Source organism: Vipera berus, assembly GCF_964194415.1.
Source record: "Vipera berus genome assembly, chromosome: 6".
Taxonomy (NCBI): domain Eukaryota; kingdom Metazoa; phylum Chordata; class Lepidosauria; order Squamata; family Viperidae; genus Vipera; species Vipera berus.
This window is the reverse complement of record NC_138208.1, coordinates 35,411,842-35,436,529: the sequence shown is the minus strand read 5'-3', so window position 1 is coordinate 35,436,529 and position 24,688 is coordinate 35,411,842. Positions and strand designations below refer to the sequence as shown.

Below are 24,688 nucleotides of genomic sequence, written 5' to 3'. Positions count from 1 at the left end.
CGGCGCCTCCATTGACTTCCATGGAGACGCTTGGCAATTAAAACCACTCCCGCTACTGCTGCTAACTTTTTCACTTGCTGCTTGGTTCCGATTTAACCTGCAGAAACAAATCCCTGAGCCGGCCCCCATGGCAGCAGCGAGCCCCAAGGAGCGGGGCGGCCCAGTGTGCTCGCCGAGACGCTGGAGCGAGATTGCCCCCAACACGAGATCGGCATTTCTCAGCCCGCGCTGATCTCGCGCTCCTTACAGTCTCCCTCTCTTTGCTTCAGCTTGCTTTCTGCATTTGGGACAAAGACTGGAGACTCGAGAGAGGGAGATTGTAAGGAGCGCGAGATCAGCACTTTTTGCATTTGGGACAAAGACTCGAGATTCGGCGTTTCTCAGCCCGCGCTGATCTCGCGCTCCTTACAGTCTCCCTCTCTCGAGTCTTCATCCCAAATGCAGAAAGCAAGCTGAAACAAAGAGAGGGAGACTGTAAGGAGGGCGAGATCAGTGCGGGCGGAGAAACGCCGAATCTTGTGTCTTCGTTCCAAATGATTGCCTTCTGCAATGCAAGCAACTGGGATGGCTCAGCAGAGGGAATGGGCATTTCTCCGCACGCAGGAGAGGTTTATTAGGGAGGCGGTGGTCCGGCGTTGTTTACCTCCTTCCTGTGTGTGTGTGTCAGACCTGTGGGGAACAGCTGGTAGAGGTGGCCGTCCGGCATTCCCCCCCTCCTGTGTGTGTGTCGGGCCCACAGAGAGATGCAAACATCAGACTGCCACCACCTCTACCAGCCGTTCCCCGCAGGTCCGACACACACACACACACACACACACACACACAAACGAGAGGGGGGAAAATGCCGGACTGCTGCCTCCCTACCAGCCGTTCCCCGCGGGTCCAACACACACACACACACACACACAAAAATGAGAGGGGGGAAAATGCCAGACTGCCGCCTCCCTACCAGCCTCCCTACCAGCCATTCCCCGCAGGTCCGACACACACATACACAAACGAGAGGGGGAAAAATGCCGGACTGCCGCCTCCCTACCAGCTGTTCCCCGCGGGTCCAACACACACAGACACAGAGAGAGAGAAAGAGAAGGGGGAAAAGAAGGAGGGGATCTGGCAGCACCAGAGACTCCATATGCTGCTCAGAAACACCCTCTCACCGCCCTCCCTCCTGTGGCAGACAGTCTTCTGCTTGCCGCCCTCAATCAGAAGGGAGGGCCGTGGGAGGGCCGCATTTACACAGAGCAGGGAGGGCTGTTAGAGGGCCGTATTAAACCGCCCCCCGGGCTGCAAATGGCCCGCGGGCCGGACTTTGGACATCCCTGCACTATGAGGTCAAACAAATCCTTGATTCTAGAATCCACAAGTGAAAGCTGCAGTACTTAATCCAATGGCAGGCTTCCCTGATATCAGAAACTAGATGGGTGAAAGCCCAGCATGTACAAGTGGATCAATTGTGAAGCAATTGTGAAGCAATTCCACATTAGGTACCCCGGAAGCTGGGGCCAACGCAAGGGGGAACTAACAAGCAATAATTATTCTTTTTGTTTTCCAGGTGCCCTTTCCCTTTTAGGGGGCCAGCCTGTCAACCTATGAAACTTACTGTCCTTAAGACCACCGTAGTGCCGCTAGCTTGCCAACAATTACGGGGGAGGGGGAAGGAAGAGAATGTTTTGACAGAACGAAGTTTCTTCTCATAACAATTTCTGGAAGATTTACTGGACGTGACCTGAATTGTCAGGGTGGGTGGATTACTCCTTTAATTATCTGTTTCCCACCATAGTTTTAGAGTTAGCTTACATTGTACCTTGCTGTATTAATTATGCCTAAGAAAGTTAACACTGGAGTTCATAATGTCTCTGGTGTTTTGCTTGGTTGGGCTTTTCAGCTGGAATATAACACTTACAGGTAATATGTTAACTTTTCTTCAAGAAATACCTTTATTTAATTTTTAAATAATGGAATATTTCTTCCAAATAGATGAGAAGAAAGAACTTGCTTCGTTAAACTGAATTATGCACAAGCTATCAAAGCACACTTTGTACAGTGAGGGGAAAAATATTTGATCCCCTGCTTATTTCGTATGTTTGCCCACTGACAAAGAAATGATCAGTCTATCATTTTAATGGTAGATTTATTTTAACAGTGCGAGACAGAATAACAACCCAAAAAATCTACAAAAATGCATTTCAAAAAAGTTATAAATTGATTTGTATTTTAATGAGTGAAATAAGTATTTGACCCCTTTGCAAAACCCTTGTGGGCAAAACCCTTGTTGGCAATCACAGAAGGCAGATGTTTCTTTTAGTTGGCCACCAGGTTTACACACATCTCAGGAGGGATTTTGTCCCACTCCACTGCAGATCCTCTCCAAATTATTAAGGTTTTGAGACTGACGTTTGGCAGCTTGAACTTTCAGCTCCCTTCACATATTTTCTATGGGATTAAGGTCTGAAGACTGGCTAGGTCACTCCAGGACCTTAATGTGCTTCTTGTTGAGCCACTCCTTTGTTGCCTTGGCCGTGTGTTTTGGGTCATTGTCATGCTGGAATACCCATCCACAACCCATTTTCAATGCCCTGACTGAGGGAAGGAGGTTCTCATTCCTTTGATGTAGTGAAGTTGTCCTGTCTCCTTAACACCCCCAAAGTAGGTTTTCCCCTCCATGTTTGATGGTGGGGATGGTGTTCTTGGGGTCATAGGTAGCATTCCTCCTCCTCCTAACATGTCGAGTTGAGTTGATGCCAAAGAGCTCGATTTTGGTCTCATCTGACCACAACACTTTCACCCAGTTTTCCTCAGAATCAGTCAGCCATTCATTGGCAAACTTCAGATGGGCCTGTACATGTGCTTTCTTGAGCAGAGGGACCTTTAGGCACTGCAGGATTTCAGTCACTGATGGCGTAGTGTTGTTTTCTTGGTGACTATGGTCCCAGTTGCCTTGAGATCATTGACAAGATCCATGCAGTTCTGGACTGATTCCTCACTGTTCTCATGATCATTGAAACTCCATGAGGTGAGATCTTGCGTGGAGCCCTAGACCAAGGAAGATTGACAGTTATTTTGTGTTTCTTCCATTTTCGAATCATCACACCAACTGTTGTCCCCTTCTCACCAACCTGCTTGGTGATGGCCTTGTAGTCCATTCCAGCCTTGTATAGGTCTACAATCTTGTCCCTGACATCCTTGGACAGATCTTTGGTCTCAGTCATGGTGGAGAGTTTGGAATCTGACTGATTGCTTTTGTGGACAGGTGTCTCTTATACAGGTAACAAGCTGAGATTAGGAGCCCTCCCTTTAAGAGAGTGCTCTTAATCTCTGCTTGTTACCTGTATAAAAGACACCTGGGAGCCAGAAATGTTGCTAATTGATAGGGGATCAAATACTTATTTCCCTCATTAAAATGCAAATCAATTTATACTTTTTTTAAAATGCATTTTTCTGGATTTTTTGTTGTTATTCTGTTTTCACTGTTAAAATAAACCTATGATTAAAATTATAGACTGATCAAATTACTTGTTTTTAAAATATTCTTAAATGAACCAGGAGACAAAAATATAATGTAAGAATAAAAAAGAGAATCCCTTGCTGTAGAAGATAGTCTTTTAAAATTTTATTATTTTTATTCTCTATACTTTCTCTACCCAATCATGGAGAATATTGATTTTTATTACCTATAAGGCTAATATATCTAATTTTATTCTAAAATAGAAGAAATATTATGAAAGCATCATAATTTATTAAACAATCATTAAAAATAAATTTGGTTCTTTGGCATATATTTGATGAAAGCTTCATTCTATTGTTAAACAGGTTTCATTTTTGTTTGCTGAAACTGCTCCCACTCAACAGTTTGCTTGTCAACTGCCAATCTGCCCATTCCCAAAGCCACCCAGCAATTAGTGAACTTCATGAGACATCAGTAAGTTTTTGAAGGCTTTTACCATGACACAGCTTTTAATGGAATAAAACATAAGGAAAATGGTATTATGATTCCTCTATAATTATAATAATTATAATAATAATTCCTCTTTGACTAATTGCTTAACATGCCAGTCTGATAAGATGATGCAATTTTGGTTTTACTGGAAATAGGGTAATTTGTTTCTTTTGAAAGAGTACACCTTTAAATGTTTTTCTAAAACAATCAGTTGATCTTGTATTCTGACAACAAATAGAGGGAGAAAAAACCAAAGATGTTTAGCAACTTTGTACAATAGGTTTCAGGTTCAACATATTTCAGAGACAGATGTTGATTGTAATCAGTAATCATCCTCTCCTTTAAAGTTTACTGTAACACAATGTTCAACAAAGGTTGCAACTTTCTACTTATCAGTAAGGAAGCCAGTTTATGTAGCTCCCCTCTTTCCAAGGATTAAAGGTTCTCAATCAAATTACTAATTTACAAAAAATAAATCAAGATATTGTGTTTATCATAAAATATAAAACAGCCATCCAGAGATGTTGGGCAGTGACATCGTATTATATTTTACTGTCTTTTGTTAATTTATGTTCTTATCTTCCAGATAGATAATGTGTGGCACAAGAGCATCTTGATAACAATAACTTTCTTCACAATTTTGTTTCGAGCATTTCTTATTGCATGATGCATGTGTACAGAATATAAAAATGCCACAACATATTAAAGTAAGACCTAGTTAGATGGGAAGTCCTATTTCAAGAGTACAGCACGTTTTGCATGCAGGCAATCTAAACTCAATCTTTGCCACCTGGAAAGAAAAAAATAACCCTACCAGAAATTCTAGAGCTGTTGCTGATCAGGTTGAAAATACTAGAACTAGATCAAAAGCAACCTACTATGGGACTTCCGGTTTTGTGTCACGGTGAGACAGGATGCAGGTAGGCAGACCTCCGATTTCGCCCTGCTGGGGGCCTTGAAAAGAGCCTAAAGTTGCCCCGAAGAGATGGCAACTTTGTCAATCACAGACAGTCGGCGGTCTCTCCATTCGATCCAAGGAACACCTTCTAAACCGGCAGGGGAAAGACCGGACACACCTCTGTAGCAGGCCATTAGCTGTTGACAACCGAAGAATAAAAGCTTGAATTAGCACACCGTAAACAGCATGTTTGGACTGGCTGAGAATATTGATCCTTTCTTTACTATTTTACAACTGAATTTCCTGGGAAAGGCACCCAAATAAGCTTAAAACCTTCGGATGTGAACGAAAGCGGTGTTTAAAATTTTTTATGGGGGACAGAAATACTGAAGTGAAAGTAATACAAGGCTACAGTTTTGATAAATCTGAGAACTGAGATAATTGTTAAGAGTTTTTCTTTGGAAAAAAAAACTTGAGGTGAAATATAAAAAATCAACCCTTTATTTTAAGAGTGGAAAATGGTCTTTGAATGACATCTAGTGGTGGATTTGAGTACAGCACTATAACTAGCTCCTTTGCTGCTTGGTGTCTTTTAGCTTAAAGGAGAACAGCTGGCAATAAAGGAAAATATTTTGGCATATTTATCATCCTGACCTTCATTGACTATAAATACCTACTGAGCTTGGACTTTTAATCTCAAGAGCTAGTGGGGAAAAAAGAAAAAAATTGACTTTTGAATATTTCTGGCTGCAGGGAGGTTGAACATTTTGAACACTGGGAACATTGTGGATTACAACCTTGCCTGACTGATAATTTTCAGATACTTCAGACAAAGGATTACTATAAAATAGTGCTATTATGACTATATATAAAGGCTATATATAAAGGCTATATATAAAGACCAGAAAACTAGAGGAAATTTTGTTCCACTCTTATTGAGACTAGCACAGTGATGGCGAACCTCTTAGAGACCAAGTGCCCAAACTGCAACCCAAAACCCACTTATGTATCGTCATGTGCCATGTGGGTGTGGCCCATTGGATGGGCGTGGCCCATTGGACGGGCGTGGCCCATTGGATGGACGTGGCTGCAGTGGTCATGGCAGACTGGGTGGGTGTGGCCACCTCGATGTTGCTCGTGGGGAAGGATGCCTGTGGGGGCCAGGTAGAGTTGGGGAAGATCCAGGGGGTCTCTAGTGGGTGGGACGGTGGGCAGGAGGCTCATCCTGAGGGGCAGGGCAGAAGTGCCATTGCCGCAGGGCAAGGCGAGGCAGGGGCTGGGGCAGCTGCTGCCTGACAGCATCAGCCCCTGCACACAGCAAGTGCATGGGGGCCAACTGTGTCCATCAGCAGCCACAGCCTGCTGGCCCCTTGGTTTTGGCACAACATGGCTGTTTGCCGTCTCGTGAATCACACCCAATGTGGCTGCCATGAGGCCACAGAACTAGCCAGGTTGAGGTAAGGAACCGGGATACCAGTTTCTTACTGCTGCCTGGCTTGTTCTGTGGCCTCATGGCAGTGGCACTGGGCAGGAGGCAGTAAATGGCCGGTTTCGGCATGATGTGGCTGTTTGCCTCCAGCCGCGGCCATTTGCCACCTCGCGCATCACACCCAATGCCACTGCAATGAGGCCATGGAACAAGCCGGGTGGAGGTAAGGAACTGGTATACCTTCTCTCTGCCCGGCTTGTTCCACGGCATCATGGTAGCTGCATTGGATGTGATGCACGGCGGCAAACGGCCACACGCCAAAACCAAAGGGCTGACAGGCTGTGGCTGCTGATGGACACAGTTGGCCCCCATGCCACCATGGTACTAGAGGATTTCTAGGAATGATGCCCCAAGAAAAAACAAATACCTTTCAGAAGGAAATACTCTCTATGCTACAGCAAATTCATCAAACAATTCTTGCACACAAAGAGGACATAAAAAGAAACCATACTGAGACTAAAAATAACCTAGGTGATATAAAGGACCAAATCTCCAAATTGAAGCTACAACTGGAAAACTCCCAGACAACAACTGCCAAGTATGAACAAATAAACCAGAAATCAGAGGGTGAAACAAAAGAAATGGACCTACAGATGGAGGAAATAGGAGAAGGGAAATATGGACTGCCATACACAAATAAAATACTCCAAGACCTACTTATAACAATGAAAATACAAAAGACCCTTTCTCCCAAATACACCTGATGACAAGGAAGAAGATTGTAGATAATGGAACATAGAGTGGGCAGGGGAAATGTCTAGGGAATGTGGATGGGCGGATTTCCCCCCAAAAAATACTCTACCTAATTGTCTTTCTCATGCTAAGCAACTTTCACAAAAAAGGAAAGAAATTTTTTGGGTGATTTAATTACCCAGGCCTGGAAAGCTGCTTGGTGAAGAAAGAAAGCAAGAATTAGACTTAATAAACAGAGGATTTGATCTATCAGAGGGGGCACTATCTATTTAATATACTTGTTTGAACATGATTAAAAGAATGGATGACCCTTAGATATAACTAGATTTTTATAATGGAAGATATGATTTAGAATTAAAATAGCATTTTTTTCTTCTCTTCATATGGGAAATTTGAAAATAAGAGGATTGCTATCAATAAAATATTTTAGCTATATAAATGTAATTAATATTGAGAAAATCATAACTGACAAAGATACTTTAAATATGGGAAATCAAACTTTAATAAGAGCACAAAAAACAGGATATTGACTTATGAATTGATATTGTTACTTTGATAATATTAGTAAAATATGATGAAGATATCTATATCTAATTTTGTATACATCGAAGAATTGTAATTGTTTAATAAGGGAAAAAGGGAAAAATATGGGGAAGAAAGAAAGATCAAGGAAAAAATACTGGCTTGTGCAGTACTGAATAGATTTGTATTGAAGAGGTTAATGTTAAAAATGTGAACACAAACATGTTGTTTGTTGTTGTTAGTTGCAAAGTTGTGTCCGCCTCATCGTGACCCCATGGACAATGTTCTTCCAGGTCTTCCCGTCCTCTACCATCTTCTGGAGTCCATTTAAGCTCACGCCTACTGCTTCAGTGACTCCATCCAGCCACCTCATTCTCTGTCATCTCATTCTTCTCTTGCCCTCAATTTTTCCCAGCATTAGGCTCTTCTCCAGTGAGTCCTTCCTTCTCATTAGGTGGCCAAAGTATTTGAGTTTCAACTTCAGGATCTGGCCTTCTAAAGAGCAGTCAGGGTTGATCTCCTCTAGGACTGACCGGTTTGAACATCTTGCAATCCAAGGGACTCACAGGAGTCTTCTCCAGCACCATAGTTCAAAGGCCTCAATTCTTTGGTGCTCAGCCTTTCTTATGGTCCAACGTTCACAGCCATACATTGCAACTGGGAAAACCATGGCCTTGACTATACACACTTTTGTTGGCAGGGTGATGTCTCTGCTTTTTAGTGTGCTGTCTAGATTTCCTCCCCAGGAGCAAGCATCTTTTAATTTCTTGGCTGCAGTCCCCATCTGCAGTGATCTTGGAGCCTAGGAAAATAAAATCTGTCACTACCTCCATTTCTTCCCCATCTATTTGCCAGGAATTGAGAGGGCCGGATGCCATGATCTTAGTTTTCTTAATGTTTAGTTTCAAGCCCACTTTTGCACACTCCTTCTTCACCCACATCAAGAGGCTCTTTAGTTCCTCTTCATTTTCTGCCATTGGAGTGGTATCATCTGCATATCTTAGTTTGTCAATATTTCTCCCGGCAATCTTAATTCCAACTTTTGATTCATCTAGCCCTGCCTTTCTCATGATGTGCTCTGCATATAAGTTAAATAGGCAGGGCTACAGTATACAGTCTTGCCAGACTCCTTTTCCAATTTTGAACCAATCAGTGGTTCCGTGTCCAGTTCTCACTGTTGCTTCTTGACCTGCATATAGGTTTCTCAAGAGACAAATAAGATGCTCTGGTAGTCCCATCTCTTTAAGAACTTGCCACAGTTTCTTGTGATCCACACAATCAAAGGCTTTAGCATAGTTAATGAAGCAGATGTTTTTCTAGAACTCCCTAGCTTTCTCCATGATCCAGCGTCTGTTGGCAATTTGATCTCTAGTTCCTCTGCCTCTTCAAAATCCTCCATGTACTTCTGGTAGTTTTAGATGCATGTACTACTGGAGTCTAGCTTGTAGGATTTTAAGCATAACTTTGCTAGCATGTGAAATGAGAGCAATGGTGCAATGGTTTGGAACATTTTGGAATTGGAATGTAAACTGACCTTTTACAATCCTATGGCCACTGTAGTGTTTTCCAAATTTGCTGGCAAATTGAGTGTAACACTTTTACTGCATCGTCTTTTAAGATTTTGAATAGGTCAGCTGGAATACTGTCACCTCCACTAGCTTTGTTGTTGCTCAGATTTCCTAAGGCCCATTTCACTTCACATTCTAGGATGTCTGGCTCGGGGTCAGTGACCACCCAATCGTGGTTATCTGGCATGTTAAGCTCATTCTTGTATAGTTCTTCTGTGTAGTTTAGCCACCTCTTCTTAATCTCTTCTGCCTGTGTTAGGTCCCTGCCATTTTGGTCCTTTATCATGCCCATCTTTGCATGAAAGGTTCCCTTCATATCTCCAATTTTCTTAAAGAGATCTCTGGTCCTCCCTATTCTGTTGTTTTCTTCTATTTCTTTGCACTGTTCATTTAAGAAGGCATTCTTATCTCTTCTAGCTATTCTCTGGAATTCTGCATTCAATTGGGCGTATCTTTCTCCCTTGCCTTTCGCTTCCCTTCTTTCCTTAGCTATTTGCAAAGCTTCCTCAAACAGCCATTTTGCTTTCTTGCATTTCTTTTTCTTTGGGATGGTTTTAGTTGCTACCTCTTATACAATGTTGCGAACCTCCGTCCATAATTCTTCAGGCACTCTATCAGATCTAATTCCTTAAATCTGTTTGTCACCTCTACTGTGTATTCATCAGGGATATGATTTAGTTCATATCAGAGTGGCCTAGTGCTTTTCCCTCCTTTCTTCAATTTAAGCCTAAATTTTGCAACAAGAAGCTCATGATCTGAGCCACAATCAGCTCCTGGTCTTGTTTTTACTGACTGTATAGAGCTTCTCCATCTTTGGCTGCAGAGCACATAGTCAATCTGATTTCTGGGTTGACCATCTGGTGATGTCCATGTGTAGAGCTGACTCTTGGGTTTTTGGAAAAGATTGTTTGGTATGACCATCGTATTCTATTGACAAAATTCTATGAGCCTGTTCCCTGCTTCATTTTGTACTCCAAGGCCAAACTTGTCTGTTATTCCAGTTATCTTTTGGCTTCCTACTTTAGCATTCCAATCCCCCATGATGATGAGGACATCCTTTTTTGGTGTTGATTCTATAGGGTGCTGTAGGGCAGGGCTTTTCAACCAGTGGTACGGGTAGCACCTGTGGTACATTGGCACCTGGCAGGTGGTACGCGACCATCCTAGAAAGGGGAGGGGAATGAGCTGAACCAGTGGCAGCACCGCACAAGCCTGAGTGAGAGATGGCTGGAACTGCAGGGCTGTCAGGGATCAGTGGAAGTGCCAGGATCAGTGCCAGGCTCCAACTGGAACTCGGCGCTGATCCTGGTGCTTCTGAGCCCAGAAGAAGTGCTGATCAGCTGGAATGTTGCAGCATCTCCAGGGTCTTGTGATTTACAATCAGATGCTTGGCAACTGATTCATATTTATGTTTATGTTTATGATTATTGGACTTATATACCGCCCTTCTCCCGTAGGACTCAGGGCGGTTCACAAGGAATTTAAAATAACAATACACATTACAACAGTTAAGAACAATTAAAATAATTAAATTTAGTCCTTGAATAAAATAAAACCCCTATTAAACTCCAATTAAAACCCAATTACATAAAATTACAATTAAAATTCTCAATCCTGGCCGGAAGGCTCAAAAAGCCAGGTCTTCAGGTCCCGGCGGAATGAACGAAGGTCAGGGGCAGTCCTGAGCTCTATGGGCAGCTGGTTCCAAAGGGCAGGCGCACCCACAGAGAAGGCCCTCCCCCTGGGTGTTACCCACCGGCAATCTTTTGCCGGCGGTACCCTGAGAAGGCCCAGGACGAAGGGAGCTTGATGCTGGCAGCAGGTGTTCCCTCAAATATCCCGGACCCAAGCCATTTAGGGCTTTATAGGTCACCACCAGCACCTTGAATCTCACCCGGAGGGCAACCGGAAGCCAATGCAGCTCGCGGAGCAGAGGAGTTACATGGGAGTATCGGGAAACCCCCATCACAACTCGCGCAGCTGCATTCTGCACTAGCTGAAGCCTCCGAGTGGTCCCCAAGGGCAGCCCCATGTAGACAGTGTTGCAGTAGTCCAACCGGGAGGTCACGAGCGCATGAGTGACTGTGCGTAGGGCATCTCGGTCCAGATAGGGCTGCAACTGGCGCACCAGGCGAACCTGGGCAAAGGCCCCCCTGGTCACGGCTCCTATATGATCTTCAAAACTGAGCCGCGAATCCAGGAGGACGCCCAAGTTGCGAGCCCTATCAACGAGGGGTAACACCTCACACTCCCCATCATTAAGGGTGGAATAGACTGGTTAACCCGAGATGCCGGTACGCACAGCCACTCAGTCTTGGCAGGATTGAGACGAAGCCTGTTTCTCCCCATCCAGACCCGGACTGCATCCAGGCAACGGGACATCACGGCGAGGGCAGTGCTGGGTTGGTTCAGAGTGGGAAGAAAAAGCTGGGTATCATCAGCATACTGATGATACCCCACCCCGAAACCACGAATTATCTCGCCCAGCGGCTTCATATAGATGTTGAACAGGAAGGGAGAGAGAACCGACCCCTGAGGAACTCCACAAACGAGAGACCTCGGGGCGGATCTCTGCCCTCCCATCAACACCAACTGCGAGCGGCCCAGGAGATAGGAGGAGAACCACTGCAAAACAGTGCCTCCCACTCCCAACCCCTTGAGACGCCGCAGTAGGATACCATGGTCGATGGTATCAAAAGCCGCTGAGAGATCTAATAGGACTAGGACAGAGGAACAACCCCTGTCCCAAGCCCGCCAGAGATCATTCACCAGCGCGACCAATGCTGTCTCCGTGCTGTACCTGGGCCTGAAGCCCGATTGGTACGGGTCAAGGTAATCAGTTTCCTCCAGGTGGTCACAGTGTCCCAGGGTCTTGTGAAGTGACCAAAACCTGCTGCAACCACCCAGCGGGGGGCGGGAATAAAAAACAAAGACACCCCCACCCCATTCCCACTGCCAATCCTCAACAGAAATGCTCACAACAATGAAAACCTTGGACAGGAGGAAGAGCGCCACCAGGCGGGCAGGCAGGTATCTTGCTTGGCTGTGGCTTGAGGGGCACTTTTTTCAGTGCCATTGTAACTTCGAACAGTCACTAAGCGAACTGTTGTAAGTCGGGGACTACCTATACTTCATCCCTTTTTTCCTTTTTTTTTTTGGTCATCAAATTTTTGACACCTTGCTAGGCGACTGGTGGTACTCGGATGTTGCCATATCCTAAAAGTGGTACAATGGATGAAAAGGTTGAAAAGCCCTGCTGTAGGGCTTCATAGAACTGGTCAATTTCATCTTCTTCAGCACCGGTGGTATTGTGATATTAGTTTGCCTTGAATTCGCACTGAGATCATTCTGTCATTTTGCGGGTTGTATCCCAGTATTGCTTTTCCTACTCTTTTATTGCCTACTCCATTTCTTCTGAGGGATTCTTGCCCGCAGTAGTATACCTGATGGTCATCTGAATTAAATTCACCCATTCCTGTCCATTTTAGTTCGCTGATTCCTAAGATGTCGGTGTTCAGTCTTGTCATCTCTTGTTTGACCACGTCCAGCTTGCCTTGATTCATGGATCTTACATTCCAGGTTCCTATGGAGAAAAAATCTTTACAGCATTGGACTTTCCTTTCACCACCAGATGCATCCACAGCTGAGTGTCCTTTTGGCTTTGGCCCAGTGACTTCATTCTTTCTGGCACTACTAGTACTAGCCCTCTGCTCTTCCCCAATAGTATATTAGACGCCTTCTGACCTGAGGGGCTCATCTTCCAGCGTCATATCTTTTTGTCTTTTGGTACTGTCCATAGAGTTTTCATGGCAAAGATACTGGAGTGGGTTGCCATTTCCTTCTCCAGTGGATCACATTTTGTCAGAACTCTCTGCTATGACCTGTCCATCTTGGGTGGCCCTGCGTGCATAGCTCATAACTTCATTGAGTTACACAATCCCCTTCGGCGTGACAAGGCAGTAATCCATAAAGGGGACATGTTGTTTACTAAGCTTTAAAGGTTGTAATTTAAAAAAATTAATAAAACCTATAACAAAAACAAAAGCAACCCATTATGAACGCTGTAACATAGCATCTCTCCTAATTTCAGGGCTTTTTTTGTCATAGAGTGAACCGGAATGGAGTTCCGGCACTCTTTTTTCAATGGATTTTCCAGAGTTGCATTCTTTTCCTATTGTTTTCTTTCCTATCGTTGTTTGTTTTTGAAAATGCCCTGCTGGTGGTATAGTGCAAGCAGGGTCCCCTCCAGCACTATCTGCCTCCTCTAAAAGGAGTCATGAGGCGCCAGAGCATCACAGCCAGAGAATGGCTTGATTGGCTGGGTCGGACCATGTGGTGTGGAAGCCGATGGTGGTGGTGGGAGACACATAAACATGGAAGCCATCTTTCACAAGAGGATAAGTGAACCTTTTGTCTTCCCTTACAGAAGGTGGGGTGTGAGGCGAAAAAGAGGCGAAGCGAGAGGAAAGAAAGGCTGCTGGTGTGGCAGCTTGCCTGAAAGCAAAACTTTGCTATTTCAGTTCCATGGGTAGTTCAAAGGCTGGGATGTCTACAAAAATCTCTTTTTAGTCTTTTATACTTTATATTCAAACTGCAGAGGGGAAGAATAAGAATAAAGCCAATTTATTGTGGTTTGGAGGTATTAATAATATATATTAATTATGTATTGGTCAGATGTAAAGGTAGACCTACAGTATGAGGTTTAATCAGACGTATTTATTAAATTGGGTTTAACTTAAAGGTAAATTAAAAGTAATCTGCTCACGGACAAAGTTTCAACTTTAATTCAATATCCATATTAAACTCCACATGTAAATTTTTCCACCTTGTTTGACAACTTCTTAAAAATAATTCAATCTTTTACAAGCAACCATTTTTTTAATTGGGCCAATTTCATTCCACATAGAAAGCTGACATTTGCACTCATTAAACTAAATGGGTATGCCAATGGTAAATGTCCCAAAAGATTAATAAAATTTTATTAAAATTAATAAAATTTAAAGCCACACGGTACATGGTAACATTAATAGTATTAACTTACCTTGAACAAAATCCTACTCTTAGATACACTAAAAATAGAAGGGTTTTTTTTCAACTACAAAGGTAAACCTTGTAGTGTAGGCAAGGTGGGTTGTATGAGATGTGTGAGTTCCAGCACTTTTTTTTTTTTTTACAAAAAAAGCACTGCCTAATTTTAATTCGGATCAATCGGCTTCCAAGTAACTGCATTGGGGGCTGAAAGCAGAACTTTCGCTTTAGGCACTGTTTCTTAGGATAAAGGCAATAGTTGTGGATAGATAGCATAAGCTCCTCTGCCATTTTTGCTTTAATTAACATCAATCCTTGGATGCCCAAAGAGGTCTATGATAATATGCCGCAACCAACTTGTCATGGCCAACTCGCCATGGCCAACTCAACACAGCCAACTCGCTATGGCCAACTTGCCACAGCTAACTCACTGTGGGACAACTTGCCACTTGTTGCGAGACAAAAGTTACACTAATATTAAAGAAATTATGGAAAAGAATCACTGATGAAAGGATGCAAAAGGAACGACAGAATGAAATGGAAATAGTAAAAATTAAAATAATTTTTAATATATTTTAAATAATTAAATAGAATTGGTAATTGTCCCACAGTATTGTCCCACGTCGAGTTGTCCATGGCAACTTTGCCACAGCAAGTTGGCTGCGGCAAGTTGTCCCATTCCCGCCAGAAGCGTTTCTCACTCGCTCAGGGAATCTCTAGTTCAGACGTGTCAAACTAAAGGTCCTCAGGCCAGATCCGGCCCGTTTCCATCTAGCCCGTAGGGCACCCTGGAGATCGCTAGGAGCTAGCCCCAGCCCACACCGGAGCTCCCCTTGGGCGTCGAGCGGGGGGGGGGCGGCTGGCAATGGCCAGCAGCAGCTGCAGCTCGTTGGCCCCTCTGCCGCTCATTGGCTGGCAGTGACGGGCAGCTGGATGCGAGCACGAGGCGTCCAATAAGCCGCGCTCTGCACCGCACTTGCAAACCTTGGGCTCCACAGCCAGGCCGCCCCGCCCAGCCACCTGCCTCGCCTTACAGACGTCCCCACAAAGACACAGCGGCGGAACTGGTAGCAACACCAGCCCCGTCCGGCAGGAGTCCTGCCGCCCCTCGGTTCTCCTCCAGTCAATGCGGCCCTCAATGAAATATGAGTTTCCCATCCCTGCTCTAGGTTAACGTCCCCGCTCCCAGGAGGAGCCTTCGGCAGCCTTCGTGACTCCATCCAAGAAGCCAGACACAAGGCCCAACGGACCCCACCCACCGCCACCGCCTCCAAACCGCCTTAGGCGCTCGGCTCCTCCTCGCTTAGGCCGAGCCTCCTAACTGGTGCCGCCATCCTCCATCACGGAGTGCTCCCCATTCTTCCTCCTCTAGCGTGGGGGAACGAAGTGGCGCCGTCATCGTTCTTGCTGCGTCGGCCGCCTTTCCCGCGTTTCTCAAAGCGGCTGGGGACGCACCGTCGCTCTGCGGCGGAACTCCCGCTGCCAGCCGCAGCTGGGATTGGCGCTTCCTGGCGAGGCCCCGGCTGCAGCTGGCGGCCGGGGCCGCGGGAGAATGCGGCGGCTGGCGCAGGTGGTGTTGCTGTGCCTGGGCTGCGGTTTGTGCTCGCTGCTGTACGCGTTCAGCCAACTGGATCTGTCGCTGGAACAGGAGGCGCCCCGACGCCATGGGGACTCTGCCTTTCCAGTCCGGAGGCAACTAAGTGGCGGCGACACACGCTGGGAACCTGTGGCGGGAAGCGCAGGCCGCGGCGAGAGTGAGCGGCGGTCGGGCCCGGAGAGGTATATAGCTCGGCTCTTAAGCTTGGGGAGGGGAAAAAGGGTCTCTTCCCCCCGAGAGACTCTTCCTTTCTTCCTAAAATAGGTGGGATTTTCCCTCTTTTATGAGCGGTGGACCTAAGAAAGAGGAAAGCTCTTAAAGTGGTCCCTTGCTAAGAGTTGCTACTACAGTAATAGATCCTAGCAAAGATGTACTATCGACCCCTTCATGAAGACCTCCAAACATTTGTTATATGAAAATAATTTATTAAATACCACTATGACTAATAGAACTATGAATAATAATATTAACATGAATATTATCAACTTTTGGGTTCTCCCATCGACCTTGGGGATCCATATTAAACATTTTGTGGAATCCTACCTAAGGTAAGCATTTGGCAGGGGTCTTGTTTTGTTTGGTGGCATTGATAAAATCAGGTAGAAATCTTCCTAGTCAGGATTTCATCATAACATCCTCCAATTTTTTAAATCTTATATCCTCTTCCTCAATATTTTTTTCCTTCTGAGCGCAATGAAAACAGTCTCTTTTTTCATCACTCTCAATAGTGATTCCCAAGCAAATAATGTTCATAGATCCATTTTGTCTATGTAAGGATTTGAATAAGGATCAATGGAAAATTGAGATAAGAATTAGTATAGGTGGCAAAGTCATGAATGGCAAGTGTTCTATACATTTCTATGTGTAGAAAGATCAGCATGTATATATGATTGTAGCTTTACTACTGAAAAACTTCTGCAAAGAATAATAATTCCTCAGGTAATATGAAATGCCATAAAAGTCATATGTTTTTGAAAAATAATTTGACTCATTTGAAAAGCTAGGCAGGGATCAGATGGATGGGAGGCCATTAGGAAACTTAAATTGAAACATGAAAAAACATGCTGGAAGAAGGCAGTGTCTATGGAGATTCTCAGTCATCCTGGTCATGGTTGTCCCATAGCTGCTTTTTTCAAAAATAATGTTCCAATCTAGCATCTTTGAATTACAATTTTGGTAGGAAAGAACCTGGCACCAGTTTCAGTAATTTCCTGAATTCTTTCATTAAAACCATGGCAGCAGGATAGGATGGTGTAAATAATTAAGCAAGGCCATTAGTTTTGGATCAATTCCTTGAAGCAACCTCAACTACTTGAATGTTTAGACTGCTTCAGGGCATCCCCCCAAGGTCTTCTGGGTATGACTGTCAGAATGCATAGTGTTATGCAAAGCTGTAGTACACATCCACTGGCCACAAAACCACATGCATATTCTTCCAACTTGCTGTTAAAATGTAGCTTTAAATATGACTTAAAAGGACATTATTACAGTGATATAATCATATGTCCAAGGAAAATACATGATACCTGATCCCTCCCTTTGTGTGATTACTGCTGCATTATATAGAGATCTCATATAGCAGTGATGACAAACCTTTTAGAGACCGAGTGCCCAAACCACAACCCAAAATCCACTTACTTATTGCGAAGTGCCAGGGCCGCATCAGCATTGTGGTTCCCTCAGGGAGGGTGGTGTGTGTGGCCAGGGTGGTCACAGCAGACTGGGTGGGTGTAGCCAGGTAGGTGTAGCCACCTCAATGCTCTAACATAGTCAAACTCGCGATGTCACGTGACGTTGCGCGACGTATCAGAACTTTTTCCCATTGCTGAAAATGGGATGGGCACGGTTTCTCCGTGATGCTCCAGTCCATAGGCCGGCAGTTTGACACCCCTGCTCTAATACCTCTACTCAAGCTTGCTAGCTGGCCATTTTGCCTGCTTTGTGCTGTGCAGGGCTACTGCTCCAGGTGGCAGCAGCAGCACCCTAAGGGACCTGCGTGAGCTGCTAATGGTGGTGGTGTGTGTGCCCACAGAGAGGACTCTTGAGTGCCACCTCTGGCACATGTGCCATAGGTTCGCCACCACTGTCATATAGTATTCTCTGAAAATAGTTATGCTTCCTGATTTAATCAGTGAGAAAGATTACAGCCTTCCAAAGTAAAGGATCATAATACAGAAAAAATGTTTTTAACATTACACATTATCCCTTCTCTTGTTTATCTGTAAATAAATGCAAATATTCTTGTCTATAATCATATGTCCAAGGAATAGTCCAAGTATAGTTTTGGTATTGTTATAAAATGCAAAATGACTTTTGTTCATAATGTAAATTAATAATATATGACAAGTGGGTTAGACAGTATTATCAAATATACGCCTCTCTTTTTTTCCAACACCATTTCTACTTCTCACACATTTCATACTGAACAAAAATACAGCTAGGTCATTAATGGCTAATTGTGAATTAATGCATGCTTTTTTGTTCTGTCAAAGTACGTGCCAGCCTAAGAAAACATATACTCATAACCTTTTCTGTATGTTATGACTTGTGTCTAAAAAATTCTTCCATCATTTTCATTCCTGTACTGAGCTGGATGCTGAACTCAAACACCTAAATGCACCCCCCTTTCAGATATAATTCAATATACCTGAATCCATTCACAGTTTGTTCCTAGGTCCATTTTTGGTCAAGTTTTTTATTAATGTATAACCAATAATCAGATTTAAGTAGGATATGTTTATAACATCCTTATGACATAATAAATGTATTTTTTAACTTACAAAATAGTCGCTACGTGATCTGAACATCACTTTAGATGGTATAGTGCAATACTAGAATCTCCAACTTGTAGCTGTCAACCTGAAGTTTCGAATCATTCAAAGTAGGTATTATGACACAATACTTTATCTGTAGTCTGCATTCTGCATCACAGATAGCAGTTGGACTATTTACATCTTAAAATTTAATAATTATAAACAAGTTCTCATCATATAACATGAGTCCCCAACCCCCGCTCCGTGGACTGGTACCAGGCCACAGCATGTCAGCAACCGGTCTGCACAAACAAGCAAAGCCCCATCTGTGGGATGCAGGCAGCACACAAAGCCATGTACTCTCCAGTCCGTGAAAAAACTTTTCTCCACAGAAGTAGTCGCTGGTGCCCAAAAGATTGAGGACCTCTGATACAATAGGACAAGGAACAAGTGAACTGAAGAAACAGAAAATCAGGCTGAGACAGAACTCTAGTATAGTTTGGTCTAGTAGTTAAGACACCAGGCTGGAAAAGTGGGAGGCCATGAGTTCAGGTTCCTCCTTAGCCATGAAAGCCAGTTAAGTGTCACTCTCAGCCCAACCAACCTCATAGGGTTTTTGTGGGAAAATAGAAGGAAGGTGTGTGGGATATGGTCACTGCTTTGAATTATTTTCTAAAAATAATAAAGGGATACTAATAAATAAATGTATGTTGTTAAGTGGAATAAAGGACAGCATAATACAGGTAGTTCTTGAATTATGATCAGTCACTTAACAACTGTTTAAAGTTATGACAGCCTTAAGAAAAGTTATTTACAACCCATCCTTGAAATTATGACTGCCACGCCACCCCTGCACTCATGGGACTGCATTTCAGGCTTTTGGCATTTACACTAGTTGCAGTGTCTGTTACTAAAAATTGCTCTGCTTTCTATTAAGAATGCTGGAAAAACATTACAGGTAATCCCCGAGTTACGAGCATTCACTTAACACTCATTCAAAGTTACATGATGAGCGCCCCCTAGTGCTTGTGAGCAAGTCCCAAAGTTACGAATATTACAGCACCACAGCAGTTGTTCGCCCTTACGAGCAACCGCATTGACTGCAACATTCATCCTGGTTATTCCCTCCCTCCCCAGCCCCACCCTGGATCTCCCTAGGCACCAGGCCTTCAATACTCACCCTATGAAGATCGAGATCCTTTGCTTTCTTGGCTGCTCCAGGCCTTTGGTACATTCAGAGAGAATGGAGGCCTAAAGTAATGTAAGATTATGCGAGATCAGTGAGGCAAGATCTCACGCTACTGATCTCACATGATCTCATGATACTTTAGGCCTCTGTTTTCTGCAACAGAGCACGGAACCGAAGCTGAGGGATGCTTCCACGTGCCTCCAGAGGCTAGATCAGGGTTCAGAAGCCTTTTCCAGGCCGCTGCCGTTCGGATCTAAGGTCGGGGATGCTTCTACACCCCCACCGCCCGTGGCCTGATCCGAGCTCTGGAGGCCTTTTCCAGGCCACTGCTGACACCAGGGAATACTTCTGCCCCTCCCCCCCAGCAGGCCAAACTGGGCTTCAGAGGTGTTTTCCAGGCCCGATTGGGCCGCAGGGGGGAGTCTGTGGAAGCATTCTTCGGCCTCAAATCCAGGTGGCAGAGGGCTGGAAAAGGCCTCAGGAGCCCAGATCGGGCCATGGGGGCCCCACAGAAGCATTACCCAGCCTCATATCTGGGCAGCAGTGGCCTGGAAAAAGCCTCTGGAGCCCGGATTGGGCTGTGGGGGTTGGGGAACGTGGAAACATCCTTCAGCCTCAGATCTGGGTGGCAACAGGAACCAGAACAGAGAGGAGACGGATCTTTTTCAGGTGAGTCCGGTGCGGCAGGAAGGGAGGGGGAAGCATGTAGTATCTTAGTGGGTCAGAGAGGCCTTGGGGGCCTGTTCCATCACTAGGCCCTCCATGGCCTTCCCCACCCTGAGATACCTAATATTCGCTTAACGAGCCGTGTGTGTTTTAACGAGCAAGGGAATGATCTCGTTTGAGGTATGAGATTAATCTATGAGTTTTTGAGTTACAAGTGCAATGGGCAGGCTCCATTACACTCGTAACTCGAGGACTACCTGTATGTTTATCTTTTCTATGACATGGGTTTCTGACATCTGAAAATGACAATTGTTCCTGATAGTAAAATCGAGCAGGATTGGCATGAATAACATTTAATTGATCATTTCTGCCTTAATTTATACATTTTGTAATATTTTCTTCTCACATATAAGCCCAAATTGTGGGAGATAGTGCTACCAAAATACAATTGCTACCTTAATTTTTCCACCATAATTGCGCCAAGACATAAAAGCAAAAATACATCTTTTTACAAAAAATTGGTAAAGCACACTAAATAAAGTAGCTGTGGCAAACTGAATGAAAAGAATCAACTTATTATATTTAATCGACACAATAAATGTCAAGCATAATGAGTCTTAGTTTTTCGTAGTTTTTCCTAGCCTAATTTCAATTATGTTGGAAATGGAATTAATGAAGATCCAGATACAATACTAATCTTTCTTATTTCTTGCAACATCCCAGGATCAAACTGTGCTATCTAGTAGTAGAAATGAATTTGGTATTGTCTGTCTTAATATTTGAAATAGGACTTGTGTGGCATTTGTCCAGTGTTTTTAGCAATTTGGAATGCATTGATAATTATAATAACCCTATAATTATAGATAGAGTGGGAGAGAATGAAGGAGAAATACTTGCTTATGGCTACTGCCAGGTTGTTTCGACCAAGAGCTTCCTTAATTACATCTTAGTCCCTCTCCTACATCAGTGTGTCTTTTACAGTGAGGGAAAAAATTATTTGATCCCCTGCTGATTTTGTACGTTTGCCCACTGACAAAGAAATGATCGTATCATTTTAATGGTAGATTTATTTTAACAGTGAGAGACAGAATAACAACAAAAAAATCCAGAAAACACATTTCAAAAAAGTTATAAATTGATTTGCATTTTAATGAGTGAAATAAGTATTTGACCTCTTTGCAAAACAGGACTAGGTACTTGGTGGCAAAGCCCTTGTTGGCAATCACAGAGGTCAGACATTTCTTGTAGTTGGCCACCAGGTTTGCACACATCTCAGGAGGAATTTTGTCCCACTCCTCTTTGCAGATCTTCTCCAAGTCATTAAGGTTTCAAACTGATGTTTGGCAGCTCGAACCTTTAGCTCCCTCCACAGACTTTGTATGGGATTAAGGTCTGGAGACTGGCTAGGCCATTCCAGGACCTTAATGTGCTTCTTCTTGGGCCACTCCTTTGTTCCCTTAGCCATGTGTTTTGGGTCATTGTCATGCTGGAATACCCATCCACAACCTATTTTCAATGCCCTGGCTGAGGGAAGGAGGTTCTCACCCAAGATTTGACAGTACATGGCCCTGTCCATCATCCCTTTGATGTAGTGAAGTTGTCCTGTCCCCTTAGCAGAAAAACACCCCCAAAGTATAATGTTTCCACCTCCATGTTTGATGGTGGAGATGGTGTTCTTGGGGTCACAGGCAGCATTCCTCCTCCTAACATGTCGAGTTGAGTTGATGCCATCTGACCACAACACTTTCACCCAGTTCTCTGCATCATTCAGATGTTTACTGGCAAACTCAGTTGGGAAGTTGAGCAGGGGGACCTTGCAGGCAGTGCAGGATTTCAGTCCTTGACGGCGTAATGTGTTACCAATTGTTTTCTTGGTGACTATGGTCCCAGCTGCCTTGAGATCATTGACAAGACCCTCCTGTGTAGTTCTGGGCTGATTCCTCACCGTTTTCATGATAATTGAAACTCCACGAGGTGAGATCTTGCATGGAGCCCCAGACTTAGGGAGATTGACAGTTATTTTGTGTTTCTTCCATTTTGCAACTAATTGCATCAATTGTTGTCGCCTTCTCATCAAGCTGCTTAGCAATGGTCTTGTAGCCCATTGCAGCCTTGTGTAGGTCTACAATCTTGTCCCTGACATCCTTGGACAGCTCTTTGGTCTTGGCCATGGTGGAGAGTTTGGAATCTGATTGATTGATTCCTTCTGTGAACAGGTGTCTTTTATACAGGTAACAAGCCGAGATTGGGAGCATTCCCTTTAAGAGAGTGCTCCTAATCTCCACTCATTATCTGTATAAAAGACACCTGGGAGCCAGAAATATTGCCGTTTGATAGGGGATCAAATACGTACTTCACTCATTAAAATGTAAATCAATTTATAACATTTTTGAAATGTGTTTTTCTGGATTTTTTTTATTGTTATTCTGTGTCTCACTGTTAAAATAAGCCTGCAGTTAAAATTATAGACTTTTTCAGTGGGCAAGGGAGACCTTATGTCCGCAGGAGGCCACCGTTCTTCAGATAGTCGGGTGTGAATCTCTCTTACTGAGGTGTGGTCCTAGGGCGCAGTTGGGCTTGCTGCTGGTGTACCTTTCGCCTAGTCGCGCAGCAGCAGCCCTGCCTGAGCTTCTCGATATCCTCTTGGGGCTGGTGATTGAGTTCCCCAAACTCATGATTTTGGGTGACTTCAATCTACCATCCCTGGGAGGATCATCCGAGTTAGCTCGGGAGTTCATGGCTTCCATGACGGCCATGGACCTGACGCAAGTAATTCATGGACCGACTCATGTGGGAGGTCACACCCTGGATTTGGTTTTTCTATCTGGACGGTGGTTAGATGATCTTGGTGGGGGCTCCCCAATTGTTATGCCCCTGTCATGGACCGATCATCATCTCCTGCGGCTGGTCTTCTGTTTTGCCACTCCCCACCGTGGGTGTGTTGAGCCAACTAGATGGTTCCGCCCCAGGCGCTTAATGGACCCTGAGAGGTTTCAGGCAGCGCTGGGGTCCCCACCTGCCTCCTCTGCTCACAGCTCGGCAGATGCCTTAGTGGAAGCCTGGGAAAGGACAGCCACGGAGGCACTTGACCGAGTTGTACCCTTGTGGCCCCTGACCCGGCGCAGATCCCAGTGGGCTCCATGGTTCTCCGCGGAGCTCCGGGAGATGAAGCGTCGGAGACGGGGCCTAGAGAGCGGTTGGAGGTCCAGCCGATCTGAATCCGACTGATTGCGACTAAGAACCCATATTAGGTCTTATCTCACAGCGATAAGGGTGGTGAGGTCTAATTACTTCGCTACCCTTATCGCGTCCGCAGATAAGCACCTGGCCGCCCTGTTTAGGGTGACCCGCTCCCTCCTTAATCAGGAGGTGAGTGAGGAACCCTTGCAGGGGCGTGCCAAGGAGTTTAGTCAACATCTGTTGGACAAAATCGCTCGGATTCAGACCGATTTGGATTCCGACTGGGAAGACTCGGATGATCAGGACACGGGTGGTCTTGTCAATGTTATCTGGGAGGAGTTCGATCCTGTAACTCCGGAGGAAGTGGAGAGGATTATGGGGAGGCTGAGCTCCACCACATGTTTATTGGACCCGTGCCCTTCCTGGCTGGTTTATGCAGCCCGGGAGGGGACACGAGGCTGGTTCCAGGCGGTTATATCTGCCTCTTTGAGTGATGGTAGTTTCCCCGCCGCTTTGAAGGAGGCGGTGGTGAGACCTCTCCTCAAGAAGCCTGCCTTGGACCCAGCTCTGTTAAATAACTTTCGTCCGGTCTCCAACCTTCGCTTTCTTGCAAAGGTTGTTGAGAGTGTGGTGGCGCATCAGCTTTTTCTGGTTCTGGATGAAGCGGAATATCTAGACCCGTACCAATCGGGCTTCAGGCCCGGGTACAGCACGGAGATGGCATTGGTCGCTCTGGTGAATGATCTCTGGAGGGCTCGGGACGGGATATTCCTCTGTCCTAGTCCTATTAGACCTCTCAGCAGCTTTCGATACCATCGACCATGGTATCTTGCTGCGGCGTATTGGGAGTGGGAGGCACGGTCCTTCAGTGGTTCTCCTATCTCCTGGGACGTTCGCAGTCGGTGTTGGCAGGGGGGCAGAGGTCGACCACGAGGCCTCTTGCTTGTGGAGTCCCTCAGGGGTCGGTCCTCTCGCCTCTCCTGTTCAACATCTACATGAAACCGCTGGGTGAGATCATTCGTGGTTTTGGAGTTGGGTATCAGTATGCTGATGATACCCAGCTTTTCATTTCGACCCCAAACCACCCCAGTGATGCCCTCGACGTGATGTCCCGCTGCCTGGAGGCGGTTCAGGTCTGGATGGGGAGGAACAGGCTTCGACTCAACCC

The 24,688-nt window shown here is 44.9% G+C and overlaps 1 protein-coding gene and 1 long non-coding RNA gene across 2 annotated transcripts in view; one reads left to right on the top strand and one right to left on the bottom strand.

Moving 5' to 3' along the window:
- Nucleotides 1–2,114: 2,114 nt before the first annotated feature.
- LOC308669598 lies at nt 2,115–5,767 on the bottom strand. Its single transcript, XR_014026800.1, has 2 exons — nt 4,816–5,767; nt 2,115–3,033 (listed from the first exon to the last, which is right to left on the bottom strand). It is a non-coding gene; the product is annotated as an uncharacterized lncRNA (long non-coding RNA).
- A 454-nt stretch (nt 5,768–6,221) lies between these two features.
- The window catches only part of GXYLT1 (glucoside xylosyltransferase 1), a gene marked incomplete at its 5' end in the record, with an annotated part of 72,132 nt that continues 53,665 nt past the window's right edge, over nt 6,222–24,688 (top strand). The window contains 3 exons of the mRNA XM_081330621.1: nt 6,222–6,292; nt 15,055–15,202; nt 15,508–15,914. Coding sequence (XP_081186747.1) covers nt 6,222–6,292; nt 15,055–15,202; nt 15,508–15,914 — 626 coding nt within the window. The remainder of the gene's footprint in view (nt 6,293–15,054; nt 15,203–15,507; nt 15,915–24,688) is intronic.